We start from the raw sequence: 22,663 nt of genomic DNA, 5'->3' as shown, positions 1-22,663 counted from the left end.
ATTTTATTTTCAGTTTCCTAAGAGATTATTAAAAATAACATTTCATAAAAACTACTTCTAAGGTTATTTGAAATTCTTCATTTATATGACACCAGTTTCTAATTTAAACATAATTGGAGAGAATAAATTGGGAATAAATTACAAAGAAAAGGAGGTAAAAGCACATGCCACTGACTAGTAGTTTCTATAGCAGTCTCTTTGACTATTTTAGTCAGTAAGACTACAGTCAGAAGGTTTGCATTTTGCCAGCCACTCTCCTGATGACAAAATTATTCTTTCCATAATCTAGCAACATCTAGCCTAGGCACTACACAACAGAATAAATAAAAACCGAAAAATAACTTGAAAAAGTCAACTATTACAACTTTAATTCAACAACATTCAATCAACTAACCAACTGAGCTCTAGTTAGATTTCACTCAAACCATTTCACCAATTCTTGCATTTGGGTTCTAAAGCTCACCATGGTATGTGGTGTTGAAATTCCAATTATATTGATTCAAAATTAACAATGCTCAGCCAGGTGCATAGCTCACGCCTGTAATCCCAGCACTTTGGGAGGCCAAGGTGGGCAGATAACTTGAGCCCAAGAGTTTGAAACCAGCCTTGGCAACACAGCGACACCCTGACTCTACAAAAAATGGAAAAATTAGCCAGATATGGTGGTGCACTCCTGTAGTCCCAGGTACTCAGGGGGCTGAGGTAGGGGGATCACTTGAGCCTGGGAGACGGAAATTACAGAGATAATACCACTGCACTCTGGCCCAAGCAACAGAGTGAGACTTTGACTAAAAAACAACAACAACAACAAAAATGTTCTATAAAATTTCTTACTCATGCTACAAGTTAACCCATCTATATGTCAACTTTGGATAGCCATGCTATTTCTATTGCGACAATATGATTGAATAAAACAGATTCCAAGCAATGAAGCAAAAGAAAGGCCTCACAGTAGAATTTTGCTTTCCAGTTCAACGAGTGGAGGTAAAATAATAAGATCTCTTAGCAACAGCCTAATTTTCCAATGTAGTAATTCTTTTGAAAATTACCTTTTGTTGAATCATCCTCTATTGGCTGTTTGAACAACGTAATATCCTTGAAAGTACACAGGAACAAGACCACCTTTTCATGTTCATTTCTTATTGGTGCAATTTGCATATAAAACCAAACAGGGGTTCCTGTAACAGAGAGAAGTTGGGGAAAGGACATTAGAGTGTGGCATGGCCACAGCAATGTTTTGGTCTCCTGGCTTCTTTCTTCCTTCAGCTGCCAACAGCTAGGCCAGGAATCAACACCAAAACAATAGCATATTAATCACTACAAATAGTCAATAAACCTTTAATTTTGTATCAACTACCAATTATTCAAATTTAATACACACAGTATTCAAGCCAAAATATCCAAATTCTAAAGTAAAGCACAGGCTGTCATTTCACAGCGCAGGAACACAAAGGCCGCTTTGCTACTTAAGCAATCCCAGCATCACCTGTAGGTCTGGGTCCCTCTACCACTGCTACTCTCACCAACTTTCTTCTGAGAGTCTTACCAATTGTGATCACTCATACCTGCTTCTCTCATCTTGTCACTTTGACAAGTGTTCCCAATTAACTGCAACAGCCATACCTGATCCTCTAATAAGCATTCCTCTTAGAGGAACATCTAAAATACTGTTTCTATCCCAAGGCTCTCTCATCAGTCAGATAGACTTATATGATAGCTCTATGGCTTTGACTGCATCCCCACATCAGAGAGAGAGGATGTCAGCAAAACTTGATGCCTGATGTACACAGAGCTCTACTTGAAACTGTTAAGGCAGCCTGAAGGAAAAAAAAGACATGTCCCCAGCCTTTGAGATCCCCAGGCATCCTTTCAAGCCACTGCTTCCTACCTCACTCACTCAAAGAGCATGAAGCTGGACTCTATCAACACATTCTTCAAAGGATGGCTACTGCAGACTCTGTCCTCTAGGGCAGAGGGTATCAAAGTATTCAAGGCTTACAATTTGGACAAATCAGGAACTGGCATATAACAAATATAAATATGTGAAGGCACAATAAATGCCTTCGAAGTGTGATTATCTGTTAGGTGATAAAACACTGAAGGAAGGTTCCATTACAATCAAAGAGACACATTTACATTACAATCAAAGAGACATTTTTCTCATCATATTTTCTTCAAGCCACAGTGTAGTAAAGCCCCTCCAAATATTCTATTTTAAGACATAAAGGTTTTTATAAGGTTTAGGATTTAGGGAGTGAAACATGCAGCTATTAATTGTCTGTAGGTAAGACCCTAGCCTTTTACTAGCTTCCATTGAGAACTGAATAAGAAGCACTTCTATTCCCATTGCCTAAAAAAATAAAAAATTAAAAAGTCACCTAATGTCACCACAAAGGGGAATTTTTCATTTAGACAAGATGAGATAACTACCAAGCTCAAGAAGTCAGAGAATTAGAGAAAGGAGATTTCTATGGGACTATTCAGCTGTGACAATCAGGTTTTTTGCAACCCCAGGGGGCCTATGGAAGGACATGGCCCTTTCCAAAATGATGGTAGAATAAGACACAGACCTCAAAAATAATCACATCATCTCCCCTAGAGGCTTGTTCATTTTTTTTCTGTTTTCGTATTTTACACAGCATGTCCAGGAACTGTGAGTGATGTGCACAGTTTTACAAATCACCAGGCCCAGACGTTAGTGGATACATGGCCTATGGCTATTCCAACACAGTGAGCTTGAGGCAGAAGGGTCATAAACAAAGAGAAAAGGGCACTAAAAAAAGAAGTCATTTTCCAAGGTCTGTTAGAAATCCGAACAGAAAGAGATGATGTTAGATTTCATACCCTCCTGTGAAAACTGCAACTTTTCAAATTCTGGCAGAGTCTGGGCTCTCTTTAAAACTGCTTTAGATATGAAGGTAATTGTTTTTCAACTTTCCAAGCCACAGGGTCATACTACCCCAAGTAGGCTCAGTATCTGCCAAGTATCTGGTGATAGATCCTTCATATTCCGGATTTGGGGTTCAGAGGGCTGGGGAGTCTGGGAGGGTTAAGCAGAGGAACCTGCTGCCGCTGAATCTCAGTGCAGAATTCCAGCATTGATGACTTGGAGGAGCCTCAGCTGTCAATTCTGCCTTTGAGTACACAGAAAGAGCTATTTTAAGCTCAGAGCTATCTTCTTTCTCCACAGTAGAAACAGCCCCCTGCTAATCAGAGCACAGGACCTACAGAACAGAGGCTGCAAACTAAAATTTCAATGGTGATGCATATTCAATCAGATGCCTCAATTCCCCCATTTTCAAAATGATGTTTAACCTAATTACTTAAAGGAAGTATTGGGAGAACTTGGCATGTAGCCATTCCCAAAACAGTTTTCTACAGATGTGAATTTTTCTACGTAACATTTTTTTAAAAATCACAAAAACATATTTTTCTCAGTTGATATTCAAAACCTTTCAGCTTTTTTAAAAGCTGCAATTATATAGCAAAACTCCATTATAATACATGGATAACACCTATCCTTCACTAAAGAGGAAAACAAAAACAAAACCCAATGTAGATAGCTCACAGAAAGCAGGCATGAGTTTTAATTTACAATGCTATGGGGTATATATCCTATTGGCTATAAGCAGGAACTTATCTGCATAGAGAGTTATCTGGAAAGAACCAGATAGGCCTGAACAACAGTCAGATAATAATTTCAATCCATTAACATAAGGCAAAATATCTAAACTACCTTGGAAGGACTTCTGGAAAGGTAAAATTCAAGTAATTACTAACATGATTTAAAGTAAACAAACACAAATTCCACAAAGATATTTTGTTGTGATGGTTGTTATTACAGGGTCTTGCTCTGTCACCCAGGCTGGAATACAGTAGCACGATCATAGCTCACTGCAACCTCGAACTCCTGAGCCCAAGCGATCTACCTGCCTCAGCCTCCGGTGAGTAGCTGGGACTACAGGCATGTGCCTTCATGCCCAGCTTTTCTTTTTTCGAAGAGGCAGGGTCTTGCTATGTCACCTAGGCTTCACTAAGATATTTTTTGAGAAACTCAGAAACTATGGACTTGTCTTTGGGGCTTTAAAGTCAGGCAAATGTTTGTTTATTTTTGTTTAAATGTCAGAGAGTGAATGACCTTAGTTATAGGGAATATTCTTACATTATTTGCTAAACTTGGAGTACATATCTAAATTATTGAAGAGTTAACAAACCATATGAAAATGAAGGGTTTTTTGGTATACAGGTCTCCTACAAATTATCAATATGTATTTAGACCTGGCAAAAAAGACCCAGAAAGCACCTACAGCCTGCCTTTTCTCTTGCAGAGGACAGAGCTGACCATTCAGAAGGGCTTATTTTCTAGGTGACAAGCCAGCTGACATTTAGCTATGACTTCAAACTGAAATATCTCTTTGGCCTTGATGTAAAATGAAAGATAAGATAAGCCATTCCTTAAGTAAAATTACTAAACACAAATGTTTCCATTATCAAGTGCACTACTTTGAGGCAATGCCTAACACTGTTATTCCTTTATTAGTCTACTAATAAAAAGAGAAATCAAATTTTAATTCCAAATATTCCACAGATAAAAAATGTTTCAAGTAAATGGACAGGATAAATTATGCTCCACAAGATCCAACAGGCACTGAACATGGAACAGACATTGCCTGTTGAAGCGAGAATGTTTTCCAAACTTGGGAAGAATTTAGTAACCATCAATTTCCATCAAAGATAATAATGGACTTTGCTATCATTTGCTATTAACAATAAATAAATTGACTCATCTTATGAAGTGACTGTTCATTTCAAAAAAGAAAGAAAGAAAAATTTGTGGAAACAGCAAAAAGATAAAAGTAAGTAACCATGCAAATAAAGTGAATTTAGAAAGGGGACTGAGTTGTTGAGTACACTTGGTTTTTGTTGGGTTGGTTTTTTCCCTCCAAACTCTGATGGAAAGTCTACATCATGAGATATTATGTCATTATATAATACCTTACCACATACAAATCTCATGCCAGAGAAAGTTCCCAACAATCAATACACATTTACCAAATGTGAATGATCTGTTCTGAGAACAATGACTACTTTCTACTAGGCTTTCTCACAAAAGAGTCTCAGACTGGCAAAAGGCTGTATTGGTAGAGATTCCCCTCAAGTAGCTACCGCATATTCACATTGCCTGTGTTTGTGTTGAAAGGTAATTCCACATATCCAGTGTTAGCGATTACCATTTTCTTTAACCATAAGAAGAAATTAATACATGTATCTGTCAATTTTAGTTGTTGCCACATAATTATAGGATCTTTATTATAAGTATTAATTACAAAATATTGTGCTCTTGATACAAAAGTCATATTTAGGATGTATCTCATTTTTCTTCCATTCCTCAAAAGGTTGCTTTCCATAGGTAGAATTATTTATTAATTTTATTATCTAATTTCACCAGCAACTTATGCCCCTGCCAAGAAAAGAAGCAATAGAAGTTTTGCATGCTTTCTACATTTTAGCTCCACTATGACTTACCAAACGTAATACTAATAAAGAGTTGGCACATCTTATTAATAATTGAGATACCTACTGTTTTTCTTGTACAGAAGAACTTCAAAGCAGTTTGACTCGTAGTTGTCAAAAGTTTGCCTTACTTTCTCAATGGTCTTCTTGTCAGTCAATTCCCCATACATAAAACTGGGGGGGGGGGAAAGAAACAATCGATTTCACTTTTGTGTTGCCTTTCAAACGCTACAAAAATCATATAGTTGTCTTTGATTAAATAGTCAAATGTGGTTACAAAACATAATGTTGCTCCTCCACAATGAACTAAAATATTTCAATCATGAGAGACAGTTCTTGCTTCACACAGTTCCTGTATGCACAGATTTCAGTCACTATGGTTTAGTTAAATTACACCAGTTCCACAACACAGTTCAAATTTCAGTTACCACAGTATGTTAACCGAGTAATTGCACAAAGTGCAAGCTTTGCTGCTTGATCTTCAGTCTACAAATCACTAGAAAATAACAGATGCACCTTCACAACCAGTCACTGATCACATCACTTCTTTCAAATTCTGTCAGTATTGGTAACAGCACAGCTGTTATTCAGTTCACACACAGACAGAAAAGCATGTAGTCATATTGCCTCCTTGTCTCTCAGTGATAAACCTACGTGACATTTTACAAAAATGGATAATCAAAAGCAGTAAGTAGCCAACAAAAATTAAAGTCCACCAAAGAAATGACAAATAATAATGTTGGAAGTGGAATTCAAACTGAACATAAATGAAGTTATAAGAAAAATAGGTGACCATGGAAATGTCGATACTGCTGCCATTTGGGAGACTCTAGCTATGCAGCCAAAAGGACTTAGTGAAGGTGAACTCATCAATATAAATGAGGAAAGTGGTTGTAACAAAAAGGATGAAGGTCTCCCAGAGGAGGTGACACCAGTTCAAAAACAAAGAAACAAACAAAAGCTCCTCATTAAAGGAGCTCTAGTACGTTGCTCACAATAGTAAAAGTGGAAGAATAAAATATTTGAAATTAATTCTAACTTAGAAAGGAGGGTGACAATTTTCGAGAAGATAGAAAAGATGCTGCCTTTATACAGAAAGTTACATTTTGAAAAGGCAAGTATTGTTCAAATGACTTGTGATAAGTTTTTTAAGAATAAATAAAACACTTCCCCCATTCTCAATGTTTCTAATGTTCAAAATCACAGTATACTACATAAATATGAGTTTTACTCTCATATTCAGCTCCCTTCATTGATAACCAACAATAAGAGAATTTTTAATGTTTTGACAAACATTTTTAAAGATGCTAAAACAATCATAATTTTTATTGAGTATTAAGATCGTTATTATGTGGTTTCAGCTTGCATATACCTTGTTATGTTTCCATACTATCATAATAAAGTGAGGATTGCATATTATACATATAGTGCATTGACATTCTCATCATTTCAGGGGATTTCCTTAAGACAGGTACAAGTGTGGCTAGCGGGAGGGAAGTAAAGCTGGCATCTTGAAAAAATCATACATTATTACAGTTGTTAGAGGAACATACAAAATACAGATTAAGGAATGAATGTCTATATTCCACAAGAACTTTCTAATGTTTGACATTCTCTATTTTTCTAAGAGAACCTTGGCAAAAGTCTGATTATCTAAATAACAGAACTCACTCAATAACTACAAGCCTCTAAAAATCCATTCTCAATGCTTTCAAAATCATCAGTTGTACATCTGGTTTTAGATCCACAGTTCTGCTGATTGGTATGACTGTCCAGACCATTTCTTCCACCAGGAAAGAAAATGTGGCATTACTGAATACCTTAACTAAGATTTTGAAAGATCAAATGTTCATCTTTGTTATTGCTTTTCTTTCAGTTTTCAAAGAGTTCACATATTGACCAGAGGCAGATCCAAAGTGTGGTGGAGGCTGAAGCCTATACAATCTGTGGAGCCCTCCTTAAGAAAAAGAATACAAAATTATAAAACAAGATTAAGAACAGAGCCTCGAAAGACATGCACTCAAATGAGGGCCCCTGAAGGTTCAGATTCATTATCTTCACAGAAAATCTGCACCTGAAATTATCAATTAATAAAACTTACAACCTAAAAGGCATAGTTTATCAGCAAGATTCAGTAATGACACACAGGACCCAATAGTAGCACCACATTACAACTGGAAATTACCGGTAACTCAAGCCCGCCTTCTATAACACCAACCTAAGCAACTAGAATTCTAGAAACTAAGAAATGAAAGTAGATAAGGCAGATTGTCCAAGCACTGAGAAATCTGAATCCTTCATTTTTAATATATTAATTTAAAAAGAAAAATTTTATTTGTCATTAAAATAACAAAATAAGTAAAAAGATCTCAGAATAAAATGACAGACTCTTAATTCCATATCTTATATCTAGACTCATACAGGAAACCTCAAAGCATACCTGCAAGCTGGCATTGAAAAGCCACTGTTCCTGTCAGAGCTGAAATTTCAGCTCTTGTGAGTTTTATAAAAATCTCTTGAAGGCATTACAATTAAATTAAAATTATTCAGCTAAAGAACATAAAGCAACTCCTCTCCCAAAAAAAATTAGATTAATACTGTACATAATATTTTTATAGACAAGTGAACTTTTTTAATCAGTTTTTTACTAACTGTTATTTTCAATTAAAGAATCTTAATAAAGCAGAAACATTTTAAAATTCAAGATAAGGGCAATTAAACTAAGTAAATGTTTGTAGTCTTAAAGAAAAACCATTTCACACTGCTACTAAATGACAGGTGTCTATGGTTCAATAAACTGAAACATAATATTCACAATGGGCCAACAGAAACAATAAGAAAGAATTTATAATACAACAAGCAAGTAGGATAAAAATTATCAAAAATTAACTCTAATAAGATTTAAAAGTAAGTTACAACTCAAATTTTAACAAAGAAGCTCTTTGAGGGATTGGTTTAATAACACCAACTAAGAAAAAATGCAGCACAGGTCTGATGCAACTAAAATTCTGAAGAGAAGAAAAAAACAAACAAGTAATTTTTAAATAAGCTATTAAAAATTCACAATACACCTCCATTAGTTAAGTCCTTCCAATGCTAACATCACTTATCCTAGGAAAATAAAGGCACTTAAGAAAAATAATCCTATATTATTAAAATCCGAATACTGTTTTTAAAAAATAATCTTTCATTTCTTACATTGTTCCACTCGGATTTTTCATTTATTATACTGCATATTTCCAGTGACAGAACATGTATTTGAAGGGGTGAAATGTAGCAGTTAAATAATAAGAGGTATTTGAAAACAGAGTATAAAGAATGTCGGAAATGTACTAACTATCTATCCTCCCAAGGCAAGTGTTCTGGAGGTTAATTCAATCTCTGAAAGTATTTTCATCCAAAGTTGTCCAAGCCATACTGATAAATCCATGACTCCCCGTTCTCTATGGGTACGGCACATTTGTTGATTTGCTTGACTCTGTCACATGTGAATGCTGAAATATTTTATCACAGTTCCTGAAGCCTGACTCAGGAGGAGTGAAGCTCAATGCAGTCTTTGAATGGTTAATGGAATTTGAGGGGTCACAAATTATAGAAATAGTAATCAACAGGCTTTAGAAACCAGAAATAATAATTTTACATAGTTTTCGTATCTTCTACTAAATATCCTCAAGGAATATGTAATGGAAATATTTTTAAAATTACAAAACTTCCACTTGCTCTCTTACATAGGATGCCAAGCTCCTCCTTGGTAATTATAAATGAACTACTGCACTGTTCCTTTATTGAAAGGCAAACAAAATTGGATTCACAGAAGCAATCTATATCTCTGTTATAATATTGGGCAGTCATGGTATAACAGAGGACTTTTGCATTTGGAGGACCACTTACAAACTGGATAATTCATGGGCAAGTCTTGTATCCTCTCTGACCCATAGTTTCTTCATCAGTAAAATGATGACAATAATAATATAACTCAAAGGGTGACAAAATTATAACGTGTTACACAATGGCTGAAATATGACTGGAATGTACGGATGGGATTAGAAGGCCCCTTCCCAATCCCAGCCTCACTCTCTAGCTTCTCCAGGATTCTCCAGGAACCATGCTTTCCAAAAGGCAGGGTCACTGTGTCTTAAAGGGAGATGTGCATGGTTCTGTGAATCTTCTTTCTTCACAAGCCCATGAGGTTGAAGCAAACACTCACTCAGAACCTGCTCCTGTATAATCTGGCCACTTTTCTTGTCATACAACTGACTGGTTTCATCTTGGGAATAAGGAAGTAAGTTTTCTTCAGGCCTGTTCTAGGCCATACCCGCTCGCCTAGGCATCTGGCAGTTATCTTTCATGTGTATCTGACCTAGAAAACTTTGAAGAACAGGTGGTTTGGGCTTGTAGCAGGATTTATTTATTCTTGGATCCCTTGCTCTGCTATCAAAATCTCACAAACAAGCCTCATTATAGTACCTAGCAGTAACAATGGCTATAATGATTGAAAGACTTCCAAAGGAGAAAAGAACCTTACAACTCTGAAGAAAACATAACCTAATCATGAGTTCCACCAATTTCTCTTGCTCTGCTAAATGTACAACAGTGTGTCTAGACTAAAATGCAACAAACATTCAGTCACCATAGTACAGGGTAATATTATCTGCAGGCTGTAGTTCACAGATTAGCAAATGTTTCATCAAAAAAAAGCAACACAGATAGACAACGCAGTGGGTAAATGTGGTCTCCAGCTCAGAACTGGCCACAACCATAGAATCAGAAAAGTTAATGGGAGGTGGACTGAGATCTGCAGTCAAAGAGAAAGCCTGAGAGAAGGGAAGTTAAGCAGGAAAAATTAAAAACAAATAAGAATACAGTTTTCAGCCAGGCGCAGTGGCTCACACCTGTAATCCCAGCACTTTGGGAGGCCGAGGCAGGCGGATCACCTGAGGTCAGGAGTTCGAGACCAGCCTGGCCAGGTGAAACCCCATCTCCATTAAAATACAAAATTAGCCAGGCATGGTGGTGGGCACCTGTAACCCCATCGACTTGGGAGGCTGAGGCAAGAGAATCACTTGAACGCAGGAGGTGGAGGTTGCAGTGAGCCAAGATCGCACCATTGTACTCTAGCCTGGGTAAAAAGAGAGAAACTCTGTCTCAAAAAAAAAAAAAAAATACGGTTTTCAAAATCTGAAAGAAGTAATTTTGGAATAAATCAAAGACATTCTTTTATACAGAGGATCATAACCAAAAGGTTTCACAACCCATTGATTTATATGGTGTTCAAAGGATTTCACTGGAAAAAATAAATGGTTGATCCATGACATGTAATTAAGGAAAAACAGGGATAGCATAGTATATCTCTAACCTTTGGAGACTGATATCACCAAGGCACCTCTGCCCTTCAACACTTTTCATCAGTTTCACCGTGAGAAGCCAAATGGAGCCAGACTGACTGGCATCCATCATCTGTCACGTGCTCTTGGTAGCTGCTGAGATAATCCTGTGTTCATAAAACTGCTGTGAGATCTATCCAATAAAGTGTTTCTAATATCTCTGACTCATTGTCTAACTTGATGGGGTTGGATAAGAGATTGTAAATGGCCTTTCAAAAAAATGCATTTGAGAGCATCTATCTACCCCTCAATCCTGCCTACCTAAACTACCTGATTGTTCTTCTCACCCCTCTATCCAAAGCAAAAACAAAAAAACGACAGCAGAATAGGCTCTTAAAAGTTCCAGGTTAATTAGAAGTAGAATGCTAAAGTGGTTCCTACCTAATCTATGACAGCATATCCCAAATGTCAGAGCTTCTACAGGTCATGAGATCAGATCACATGCTTTTAAATGTCATTCTCCCAAAGTCTATAACCTCTTTTAAACGTGCAATACTTTTCATGTCCTCCAGTAAACAGGAAAACAGTCCAAAGGTGTGGAAAATGCAATGTCCACAGTAAAATGGACAACGTTTGAAATTCCCAGGGATCCGAAAGTGTTATAGTGTCATAATTTTAGCTAAAACAAAAATGAGACAATACCTAACACACATCAGATATTTTCAAATAGGAATTTCAGTACTATTATGACATGGCAAAGATGTAGGAAAACTAGAATCCTCACTAATGGCTGCTGAGAATGGAAACAGAAGGTTACTCTGGGCAACAATCTCATAGCAGTTAATTTACAAACTCTGCATATATTCTATTATCCAGCAATCCCATTTCTGGGGATAGAGACAGAAAACTTCTCACACAGGGCCACAAGAAGATGTGTAGGAGGATGCTTATTTCCAAATTGTTTGAGGTAGCAAAGTGTCAAAGTTAGATTCCAGGACTAATAGAATATAAATAGAACGAAGGCTGTGAAGACACTAGAACATTAGACAACAATCAGACATGATGAATAGATCATCATATGATGACACAAAGAAGTCTAAAAACATAATGGTGAATGAAAAGAGTAAGAAACCATAAATACTACAGTGTGGTAGGAATTAAATAGATCTTAAAAACCAACATATGCAAAGCAATATCATTTCCAGAATATACATATTTAATAAACAAGCAGAAGACAGATTAGAAAGGTATACAATAAACACACTCTAGAATGAATAATCTTAAAAGGAAGAAGGGGGATGGGATGAAAGGGAAAAGAAATAAAAGGAAAAAAATGAAATAAAATAGAGAGAGACCTTGCTTAAGAGAGCAAAATGATAATATTGTGACAAACTGAGGACTATGTTTAATTTGATTCTGTGTGTCTGGTCTAGCATAGGAGGGGTTAAGAAGGACAAAGAAGAAAAAAGATAAAACAGAAGAAAGAAATATTAGCCTCGATATTATAAAAACACAAATTAATGTGTTTTCTATTTTACCATAAAACAATTCACTTTTGAACATTTAAAACTATGGCATGTAATAATTTACCTAGTTGTCACTTTAATCCTATAGACTTTAATTCATCTAATGCAAGTTGTATATAAAAATGATTCTTTTTTCTGAGATATATAGTGTCAAAGGTTGTATTTTCCCATATAAAATGAAGCTCACCGCTTTGTAGCTTCTTATTCTCTTACGTCTGTCTAAAAACTTATTATGATAAGCAAAATTTTTTAAATTATTTACAAGGATATTCTCAGTGTCAAATACTTATCTCCATATTCACTTATAAGTCAGTAATTCTACATACTATAATAACTTTTAGCCATCAACCCTGTGTTTCTAAATGTGCATATAATTTTCTTCTTTTCTCTCTCTGTTATTTTGTGTCTCACATTTAAAGGCTTTTCTGGATTTATTCAAGAAATGGGAAAAAAGCTATATGTAAAAGAATGTGAGTCATGATGCAAACACTGTTTTATAAACTGCTTGGGGGTGGTTTTGGGTTTGTTGTTTTGTTTTAGGCTTTTTTCTACTTGATAATATGTTGTTAGTTTTTTCCAGTGTCACTGTCCTTCCAGTATATACAACATATGATGTAGATAAACTTTACTACTGCATATTTTGATTACTTCCAGGTCTTCAGTCTTCTAAATAATGCTACAGCAAACATAAAATGGATATAGTTTAATTTTAAAAGAGAATAAGGAAGTTTAAAAGAAGAGCACATTAAAATAAATCATGCTTCCAAGAAAAACTGATACAGGTCAGATATTTGTTCATATATCAGATGCTAGTCTTCATTGTTCTGTGAGGACATTAAACTGGTTACAATTTTTAGGTTAACAAAACATACCTGGCATTTTATGCAAGTAAGTAATAATTGTTTACATTAAGAACACGATCATTTGAAAACACTGTCTCTGATAAGTAAAGACAATTTGGGGAAAGACTCAAATACTTTTTTATGCAGTTAAAAATCATGGTATAATCCAAAACTCTCCCACCTCATGTCATAACACAGGATGAAATACAAGAAATAACAGTATGCTATTCAGAGCATGTGAGACCTAGGTAAGGGTTTATTGCAAAACAAGCCATCTAATTCAATAAATACAAGACACTGTCTTGTGTCCTGTTGTACATAGAAAAGTGAGCAAGATGGAGTCCCTACTCTTAAGGCACTTACAATCTGGTACTTGTGGTACTTGTATTAGGAGAAGAAAGGCAGTTCTTTCATAGGAGCAAAGAGCTAATATAACATACCAGCAGTTATTTTCTTCATGAATCCTTTGTAAGGAAAAATTGTACTTGGCAAAGAAAATAGGCCAGGGATAGGGCAGATACATGGGACACAAGAAGGGATGAGAGCAGGACTTAAAATAGATCCAGATATGAAGAGCAGTACTTCTCAAAAATGGCAACAAAAGCAATAAAGCAATAAGAATAAAAACCCAAGGGATAAGGCGAGTTAGTTTAAGGGCAAATGATGATGCCAACAGAAATATACACAAGAAACTATGAGGAATCAGAGAAGGGAAAAACCTGTCTTGTTTCAGGAATCATAAATACTTTCAGGTAGAAGATGAGATCTGAGACAAACCTGGCATGAAGACGGGATGTCAGCAGTTCAAAAATAAGAAATGGGAGTGTGAGTATATCTGCGTTTCCTGGAACTCTCTAGGGACCTGTTCCACAGGATAAGGTCTACCATGAAACTCAGCTTTTTCTAACTTAAACTGCCTTCTGGGGGATAGGAGAGGAGCAATGCTTAACTCGGACCAATGATATCAGTGCTAGCAAAGGGATCCTCTCAACCAGAAGCCACAGATTTTCATCACTCCCATTTACCAATTTCCACACCTGGGAATGAAGACTGAATATGAGAATGTCTTTAGTAGAGGCAAAAATGAGGGTGGCTAGAGGAGCATAGATTAAGGAAGAGAATGTTTGAGCAGATTATTTCTCAAGCCTGGATAAGCACCAGAATCATCTAAGCTGTTGGTTAAAAATACTGACTCCCTGCTTGACCCACCCACTTCAGAATCACCTACTGATTCTAATTCAGTAGGTTTAAGCGGGGTAGGAATCTGTTTCGCAAAACCTATTTAAGTGATTGCTATGTGCAGTCAGGTTTAAATTCAATGGTGTAATATAAAATATCTATCTTTCATGATGATGAAGGATATCTAGAGAGGGAAAGAGAGAGTCATCAACCAATCCCTTCTGTATACCAAGGATGATTCTCTCTCTCTCCCTTTCTCTCTCTGTGTGTATGTATATATACAGATATACATGCTCCTCTGATTACTCAGCACCTAGACTATTCTTGGCTCATGGTAGATGGTAGGTGATCAAAAAATATTTATTGAATGAATTGATTAATTCACAGATAAATATACAGTTATATAGAGAGGGAGAAAGTCATACACAGGGGATTGGTTCCAGGATCACTGCGTATATCAAAATCCGTGCACACTTAAGTCCTGCAGTTAGCCCTGCAGAACCCACATAGATAAAAAGTCAGCCCTCTGTACACAAGGGTTTCACATCCCCTTGAATATTGTATTTTTGATCTGTATTTCTCTAATATTACATTTCTGATCACATTTGGTTGAAAAAATTAACCTATAAGTGACCCACACTGTTCAAACTAGTGTTGTTCCAGGGTCAACTGTATATGTATATAACTATTATACATATATATACATACATATATACACACACATATATATATATCATGCTTCTCAGCATAAATGAGTAGAAAAAATAAATCACTATTTCTCTAGGCAAGTCCCTTAACATGGCTCTACCTCAGTTTTCTCATCTGAAAAACAGAGGATTTGGCCTAGAAAAAAAAAATCAGATCCCTTGTAGTTCTAAAATAACTTGGTTCAGTGCTTAGTTAAATGAGAGCTTTAAAGAAAAATTAACTCATGGAAAAAACATCCCATCTGGCCTTACTGAAATATTGTGAAAAGTTTTGGGTTCTAAATTAGTTCCTTATATGTAGTTTCCTTTTCTTTTTTCTGATCCCCTTTTTTCTTAATATTCTCTTTAAGCTCACAGAAATGGCATATTTTTTAAAAGAACCATTATAATAATATAAATGTCAGATTCTGCTGTACATGAGTCAAACAATGTACCATTACCAAGTACATGTGACTTACACAGGATGTAAGAGCTTTACTTCATGTTCTTTACATTCTCATGGACCATGCTTAACTTGGCCAGGTGGTGTTTACTCTGTTTTGTTCAAGACAATTTAGTTGCTCCAGAGATGCTGTAGATCACATGCCACAAGTTGTTCCCTGATACAAGACATTCCTGTGATAATTCAGCATCTAGACTATTCCAGGCTCATGGTAGGTGATCAAAAAATATTTATTGAATGAATTGATTAACTCACGGATATATAAAACTCTTCCTTTTGGCAAAAGTTCTCACCAACGGCTCTTAAGCTGTATGTTTCCAGTGATGATTTAGTCTCCCTAATATTCTAATATAATTTTTAACTCTATAGTTTGTATACGGGAGTCCAAGTAAGCTTAAGCCTTTTAATTACATTCAGATTTGTGTTAAATTTCAGAAAAGATTACTTAGCTATTCTGTTACCTGCAGGTGCTGCTTTTCTGCATGACGTCAGCTCGATGATATCCAGAGAGTTTACAAAAACCGTCATTACTATAAACTACAGGCCAATCCACAATCTGGGCATTTCCCAGTAAGAAACTTGATTCTGAAGAAGAAAGGAGAAAAAAGGAGGTTATTTAGCTTCATTCAACAATTCACTTATTTCAAGTAATCAAAAAGGCAAACTCATAAAGATAGACACATAAAACTATGGTTTGTAATTGTACAAATAATATAATCTGTTCTTGAAATTGACATAACCAGCTTTGCATGATCATCATATAAGACCTGCAATAAATACTGAATTTATATACAAACTAAAAATTCCATTTGAAAGAAACCAGTTTATAATATTTCTTTGCATTAAAGTATATACCCTAAGCTATGAAATAAAAGTATAGTTAGTATTAAATAATGTTAATGACTATAAATTATACCTAAAAATTGGTTAATTTATTAAGATTAGGGCTACAGTCACTTCCCTACAAATTGAGAATACTGAAGTTGATAATAAAAGAAAATTGGATGACCCCTTCAAAAATTATATTAATATATTGCTGACATGATGGAACAAATTTTTTGTCCATTAGACTGATCTTGAAAAGTCTAATTTAAAATAGAATTTAAAAGTCTTCCTTTAAATTAAAATCATTCAAAGATGTTTTCAACCACATAATACAGATAATTTAGAAACTACCAGTATTCTAAATAACAGAGATATCTTTGTTCTATTTTACACAGAAAAGTAGGTTTGCTTTTGTATAAATTAATATAAAATGACTGAAAATCCAATCATATTAGGAAGAAACTCTAGCAGTTTTGTAAACCACATGTTATATGTCAACATTAAAAGGAATTAAAGTTAAAATAATATTAAAATATATAAATGAACACTTATTTTTAATATAAATAATTTAAAAGTAAAAACGTTTAAAGCAATACTATGCTTCAAAATTTTACCTAAGAAAATTTCTTTTGAACTCATACTCAGGGTAGTATACTAAAAACATAACAACTTTTTAGTAGAAGACTTTAAACCCTCATTCATACTTGGTCTTCATAAAAATAATAATGCAATTCAACATTTACTAAGTAGCTGCTGTATAAAAGTCACTGCTCTGGGTCAAACAGTGGGATAAAATAAAGATTAGTAAAACGTACCCTTTGCTCTCAATAAAAGTATTTGTTGAAAACAAATACATAACAACAAAATACAACTGTCAGAATAGATACTAAATAAAGAAGCATGGGACAAAACATGAAAAACAAAATCTGTTTGAAGCCACTAGGAAACAACCGAAAGTAGGCAGAAACTGGAGAAAATAAACCCTTGAAAAAGAGAGGCTATATTACCTGAGATAGTCATTTAACTGTCTACTCCCCTGAGAGCACTTGCCAGTTTGGAAAGTTCATAGTGTGAAAGAGCTCAAGCAGAAGTGTCTTACAAGTATAAGGAGTCAACGGTCACAATTTGGGGCTGGCAGAGAACTTGGAGTTGGGGAAATCTTTTAATTGATGGAGTGATAAACCTCTGCATAATATACCTCAAATCCTTCTTGTGGCCTAAACTGGGTAGGCATAGGGTGAGACAATAAGGAATCCAGCAGACAGCAATGGTAAAGGGCTAAAGAGATGGATAGAAATTTCACCAGCTCACCAAAGCTAGCAGATGAATTTCAGAGTTCAAGTCCCATCAAGCTAGAGAAGCTTGAAAAACACCTCAAGCCTTCCATCTTAACACAGGAGGCCATGCATTAGGAGTAAGAAACAAGTCATAGGATGAATGGATGTGCCCTGGGACTAAAATAAAAAATGTAAAAAGTAGACCAAAACACAAAAAATAATCTTAAAATCAAGTCTCTTCATGATCAAGGTGATCCATCAGTAATTTAACTGCCTGATTAAAAAAAAAAGTAACTCTTCTCAGAGGAAAATAATGAAATCTCAAATCTCTACAATGAATTGATATAATGTCCCAAAAACAATAAAAAATTATTAGACAGGCAAGAAATGGAAAACCCTACAATTACTATGGAAAAAAGTAGGCAGTAGAAAGAGAAGTCAATAGGTAAACATAGAAATAATGCAATCTCTGAAATTAATAATTTATTGGATTGGTTTAATAGCAGATTGGACACTAAAGAAAGAAAGAACAATTTGAAAACACATCGATACAAGCTATTGCAAATTGAAGTAAAAGAGAAAAAGATTGAAGAGATGTTCTGTGGGACAATATCAAGCAATCTAAAATATATGTAGTTGAGTCAACAACAAAAAAAAAGAGAGGGTACACATGTTATCGGACAATATGATAGATAAAATTTTTCCAAATAGAATGAAAACTAGCAACTCAGTAAACCACAAGAGAGATAAACATAAACAAGCTACAGTAGGAATACATGTCTTGCTCTTTTGTTCCACATCAAAAAGTGTCCTATTTTCTGCAAATTGATCTATAGATTCAATACAATCACAATGAAAATGACAACAGACTTTTTTGAGAAAACTGAAAAATTATAAAAGTTTGTGAAAATGCAAATTAAAGTAGTTAAAAATAAAATATGAAAAACCAGAACAAAGTTAGAGAAATGTACAACTATAGTAATTAAGATGATATGGAAATGGAGTAAGGACAGACAAATAGACCAATAAAACAAAATGAGTTCAGAAATAGGCCCTCACATACAATGTCAATGGCTTTTTTGCAAAGATGCCAAGACAACTGAATAGGTAAAGTCTTTTTCAACGAATTTTATTGAAACAACTGGATATCCATATGAGCAAAAATTGAAACATGACCCCTACCTCACACACAAAAATAATTTGAAGTGGGTCATAGATCTAAATATAAAAGGGAAAATTATAAGCCTTCTAGAAGAAAACATAGAAGGAAATCTTTGCAATCATGAGGAAGAAAAAATTTCTTATATAAGCCTCATACAGCAATCACCATAAAAGAAAATGTTGATAAATTAGGCATCATCAACGTTACTGTCAACTACTCATTCAAGGGCATTCTCAAGAAAATGAAGTGGAAACCTACAGCCTGGGAGAAAATATTTATGTTACAGATATCTGAGAAAGAACTCTAATCCAGAAAATACAAAATATTCCTACAAAAGAACAAACAACCCAAGTATCAAAATAAGCAAGTAACTTAAACAGACATTTCACACACCAAAAAGATAACAACAGCCAATGAGCACAAGAATAAGATGCTTACAATCAACAGGCATCAGGAAACACGAACTGAAAGCACTATCATATACTGCTGCTCAATTACTAGAGTAGTTTTAAAGACTAACAATACAACATTGTTGATGAGAATCAAGAACAACTGGTGCTCTTTATAAACTGCTAGCAACAATGCAAAACGGTATGATCACTTTGGAAAACAGTTTCTTATAAAGTTAAATATGTATCTATGACCCAGAAATTTCACTTTAAGGTATTTATGCAAGTGAAATGAAAACATATGTTTACAAAAAGACTTGTAGGAAGATGTTCACATCAGGTTTATTCATAGTAGCCAAAAATTGGAAACAATGCAAATGTCTATTAAGAAGAGGATGGATTAGAAATTGTGCCATATTTACACAAGGAATACTACTCAGCTCTAAAATGGAACAAACTTCTGATACATGCAACAATATGACCTCAAAAACATTATAAAAGAAACAAGCCACTAAAGTAGGTATACTGTTTGATCTCATTAATATGAAGCTTAAATATAGGAAAAACTAACATTATATGATGCTAGGGACCAGAACAATGATTTCTAAAGGGAATGGTGGAGGAAGTGACAGAAAAGAGAAAAAGAACTTTCTGGCAAATGTAATTGTTCTCTATCTTGATAGAGGTATATGTTACACAGGTGTATACAATTGTCAAAATTCATTCAACTATACAGTTAAGATCTGTGCATTTTGCTGCATAAAAAATTTAAAAACACACAGAGGACAATGGATAATTCCATCTGACCAGAGAATCAGAAGTTTTAGGAAAACAATGATACTTGAGCTTAACCTTAGTTATGAGGATGGTAATACTACATTTCTGTGGTACCTAGGGCAGTTAGAGATCAAAATGAACTAATTTCTGCAAAAGTACTTCAGAAAGTATAAATTCCTCTATAAATAAATGATGTTTTCTTTTATTTATAGTATCAACTATAAATATTTTTAATATGACCATCAAATATTGTTTTCTTTCTCCCCTTAGCCCAAGCCAGTTTACCCTCTCTAATCCATAAGCTGTCCACTTCATGACTAGATAACTGTGGCAGGCCATACAGTTACATGGTATCCCTGCCTTGACTCATCCCAATGTTCAGTCTGGTGTTTAGGCGAATGCTAAATTGTCTCCCTGAAACCCTTCCTATATCCTATCATTCTTCATCCAGATCAACAATCCCAACTGTTTATATAATCAAATCTCAAATCCTTTCCAAGGCTAACAAAGCCCTCTGAAATTCAGCCTCACCTTCCCTACCTGTACAAACATGTTTCCCATTATTCCTGAAGTCTGTACTACTGCAGTTAGGTCAGTCTCTTCATTATGTTCTGAAAATCTGCTCATTCATGCTGCCCATTATTCAATTGAAATACTTTTCCAACATCTCTTTGCCCATCAAAACATTTCAGAATCATCTCAACTCTACGTTTTCTATGCCACGTTCACTGAATACCACTCAGTCTACATCTCCTCTGGCAGCCACCATATCTGTCTCCAACCATTCACAGGACAAACTTTCCATACAAGTTGTCTATTCTCACTGGCTCCACCTCCTCAGCTCCTGTTCACTGAACTCACTCCTATTTAGCTTCTTCCCTCATCACTCCACCAAGACAGCCAAGTCACCAATAACCTCTCCCTATCGCCAAGCCCACAGGACACTTTTCACTCATTTCATAACAATTCAGAAGCGTTGGTAACCATTCCCCTCTTAAAAGTCTCTCAGATGGGCGGATCACGAGGTCAGGAGATCGAGACCTTCCTGGCTAACACAGTGAAACCCCGTCTCTACTAAAAATAATACAAAAAACTAGCCGGGCGAGGTGGCGGGCGCCTGTAGTCCCAGCTACTCGGGAGGCTGAGGCAGGAGAATGGCGTGAACCCGGGAGGCGGAGCTTGCAGTGAGCCCAGAACGCGCCACTGCACTCCAGCCTGGGTGACGGAGCAAGACTCCGTCTCAAAAAAAAAAAAAAAAAAAAAGTCTCTCAATGCTTGGTTTTCACAGAACAACATTCACTTCTTTCTCTGAACATCCCTCTATTTTTTTTGCAGGCTCACAATTCTTTACCAATAAGTATACATTAGTGCCTAAGTCCTCTCCTTTCTTTACTTTTATACACTTACCTATGTCCATAGATTCAGTAACTCATGATTGAATATCTCCAAACCAAACCTCTTCTATAAACTCTCGATCTTGACATCCAAACTTGACCTCTCTTCTTAGTTATCTTAAATGTGCTTCAGTATAACATGATCATGACTTTTTGCTCCTTCAAATTAGGTGCTTTCCCACTGTTTTCTGTCTTAGAGAATAGGTCCACCATCCATACAACCTTATCAGCCAGTAATCTGGGAGCCATCAATCACCATTTATCCCATTACCCTCATATCTAATTCATTACCAATCGCATTACTTTTATTTCCTAAAGCTCTTTCAAATCTCTCTAGTTCTCTTCATCTCCATGATCATCACCCAACTCTAACTTTCTATCATCTCTCCCCTAGACTACTCAGGTAACTGTCTAACTGATTTACTCAGAACCTCTGTGGGATTCCTTCAGTGGATTTTTTTATACTGAAGCCAAACAAGATTTTTTTTAAATTAAAATTGTATTGTGTTTCCTCCCTCCTTTAACATCCTTCTTTTGGCTCTCAGAACACCCAAATCCTTTCCATGGCCCACAATGACTTCAAAGTCTGCCTAACCTTAGTTCTCATCACTCTGACCCTTGCCTACAATACTCACCTACAATAGCCTCATTGACTTTTCTTATATTCTTATAAAAGCCAAGTTCTCTCCCACCATAAGGACTTTTTACTTGCCATCGTCTCTGCCTAAATACCATTCCTTTTCCCTCCTCACCTTGTTGTCATCTACATTTATTTAGATCCTAATTCAATTGACATGACCTCAGGGAATCTTTCCCTGACCTCTGATGAGGTCATATCCGTGTTATATAATTTTTTGACATGATGCACCTCTCCCTCACAGCCATTATCACAATGGCAGTTTTATATCCATTTGTATCTTGACTTAATTAATGTATATCTGGCAGGGCGCGGTGACTCACATCTGTAATCCCAGCACTTTGGGAGCCTGAGGCAGGTGGATCATGAGGTCAGGAGATTGAGATCAGTCTGGCCAACATGGTGACACCCCATCTCTACTAAAAATACAGAATTAGTTGGGCATAACGGCGCACTCCTGTAGTCCCAGCTACCCAGGAGGCTGAGGCAGGAGAATAGCTGGAACACGGGAGGTGGAGGTTATACAATGAGCCAAGATCATGCCACTGCACTCCAGCCTGGGCAACAGAGCAAAACTACGTCTCAAAATTAAAAAAAAAAAAAATTAATGTATATCTGCCTGTTGGATTATAAGCTCTATAGGGATAGAGCCCATGTAGGTTTTTGCT

The 22,663-nt window shown here is 35.7% G+C and overlaps 1 protein-coding gene across 1 annotated transcript in view; it reads right to left on the bottom strand.

Annotated features, from left to right (window-relative positions):
• Nucleotides 1-22,663, bottom strand: part of LOC105473677 (potassium voltage-gated channel subfamily H member 5) — a 345,797-nt gene that overhangs the window by 300,015 nt on the left and 23,119 nt on the right. The window contains exons 2-4 of the mRNA XM_011727592.3: nt 15,996-16,119; nt 5,582-5,688; nt 1,050-1,178 (exon numbers count right to left, since the gene is read on the bottom strand). Of these exons, the coding sequence (XP_011725894.1) occupies nt 1,050-1,178; nt 5,582-5,688; nt 15,996-16,119 (360 nt within the window). The remainder of the gene's footprint in view (nt 1-1,049; nt 1,179-5,581; nt 5,689-15,995; nt 16,120-22,663) is intronic.

Source organism: Macaca nemestrina, chromosome 7, assembly GCF_043159975.1.
Source record: "Macaca nemestrina isolate mMacNem1 chromosome 7, mMacNem.hap1, whole genome shotgun sequence".
Lineage (NCBI taxonomy): Eukaryota > Metazoa > Chordata > Mammalia > Primates > Cercopithecidae > Macaca > Macaca nemestrina.
Note: the sequence above shows the minus strand (reverse complement) of the source record. Positions and strands in the feature narration are given on the sequence as shown.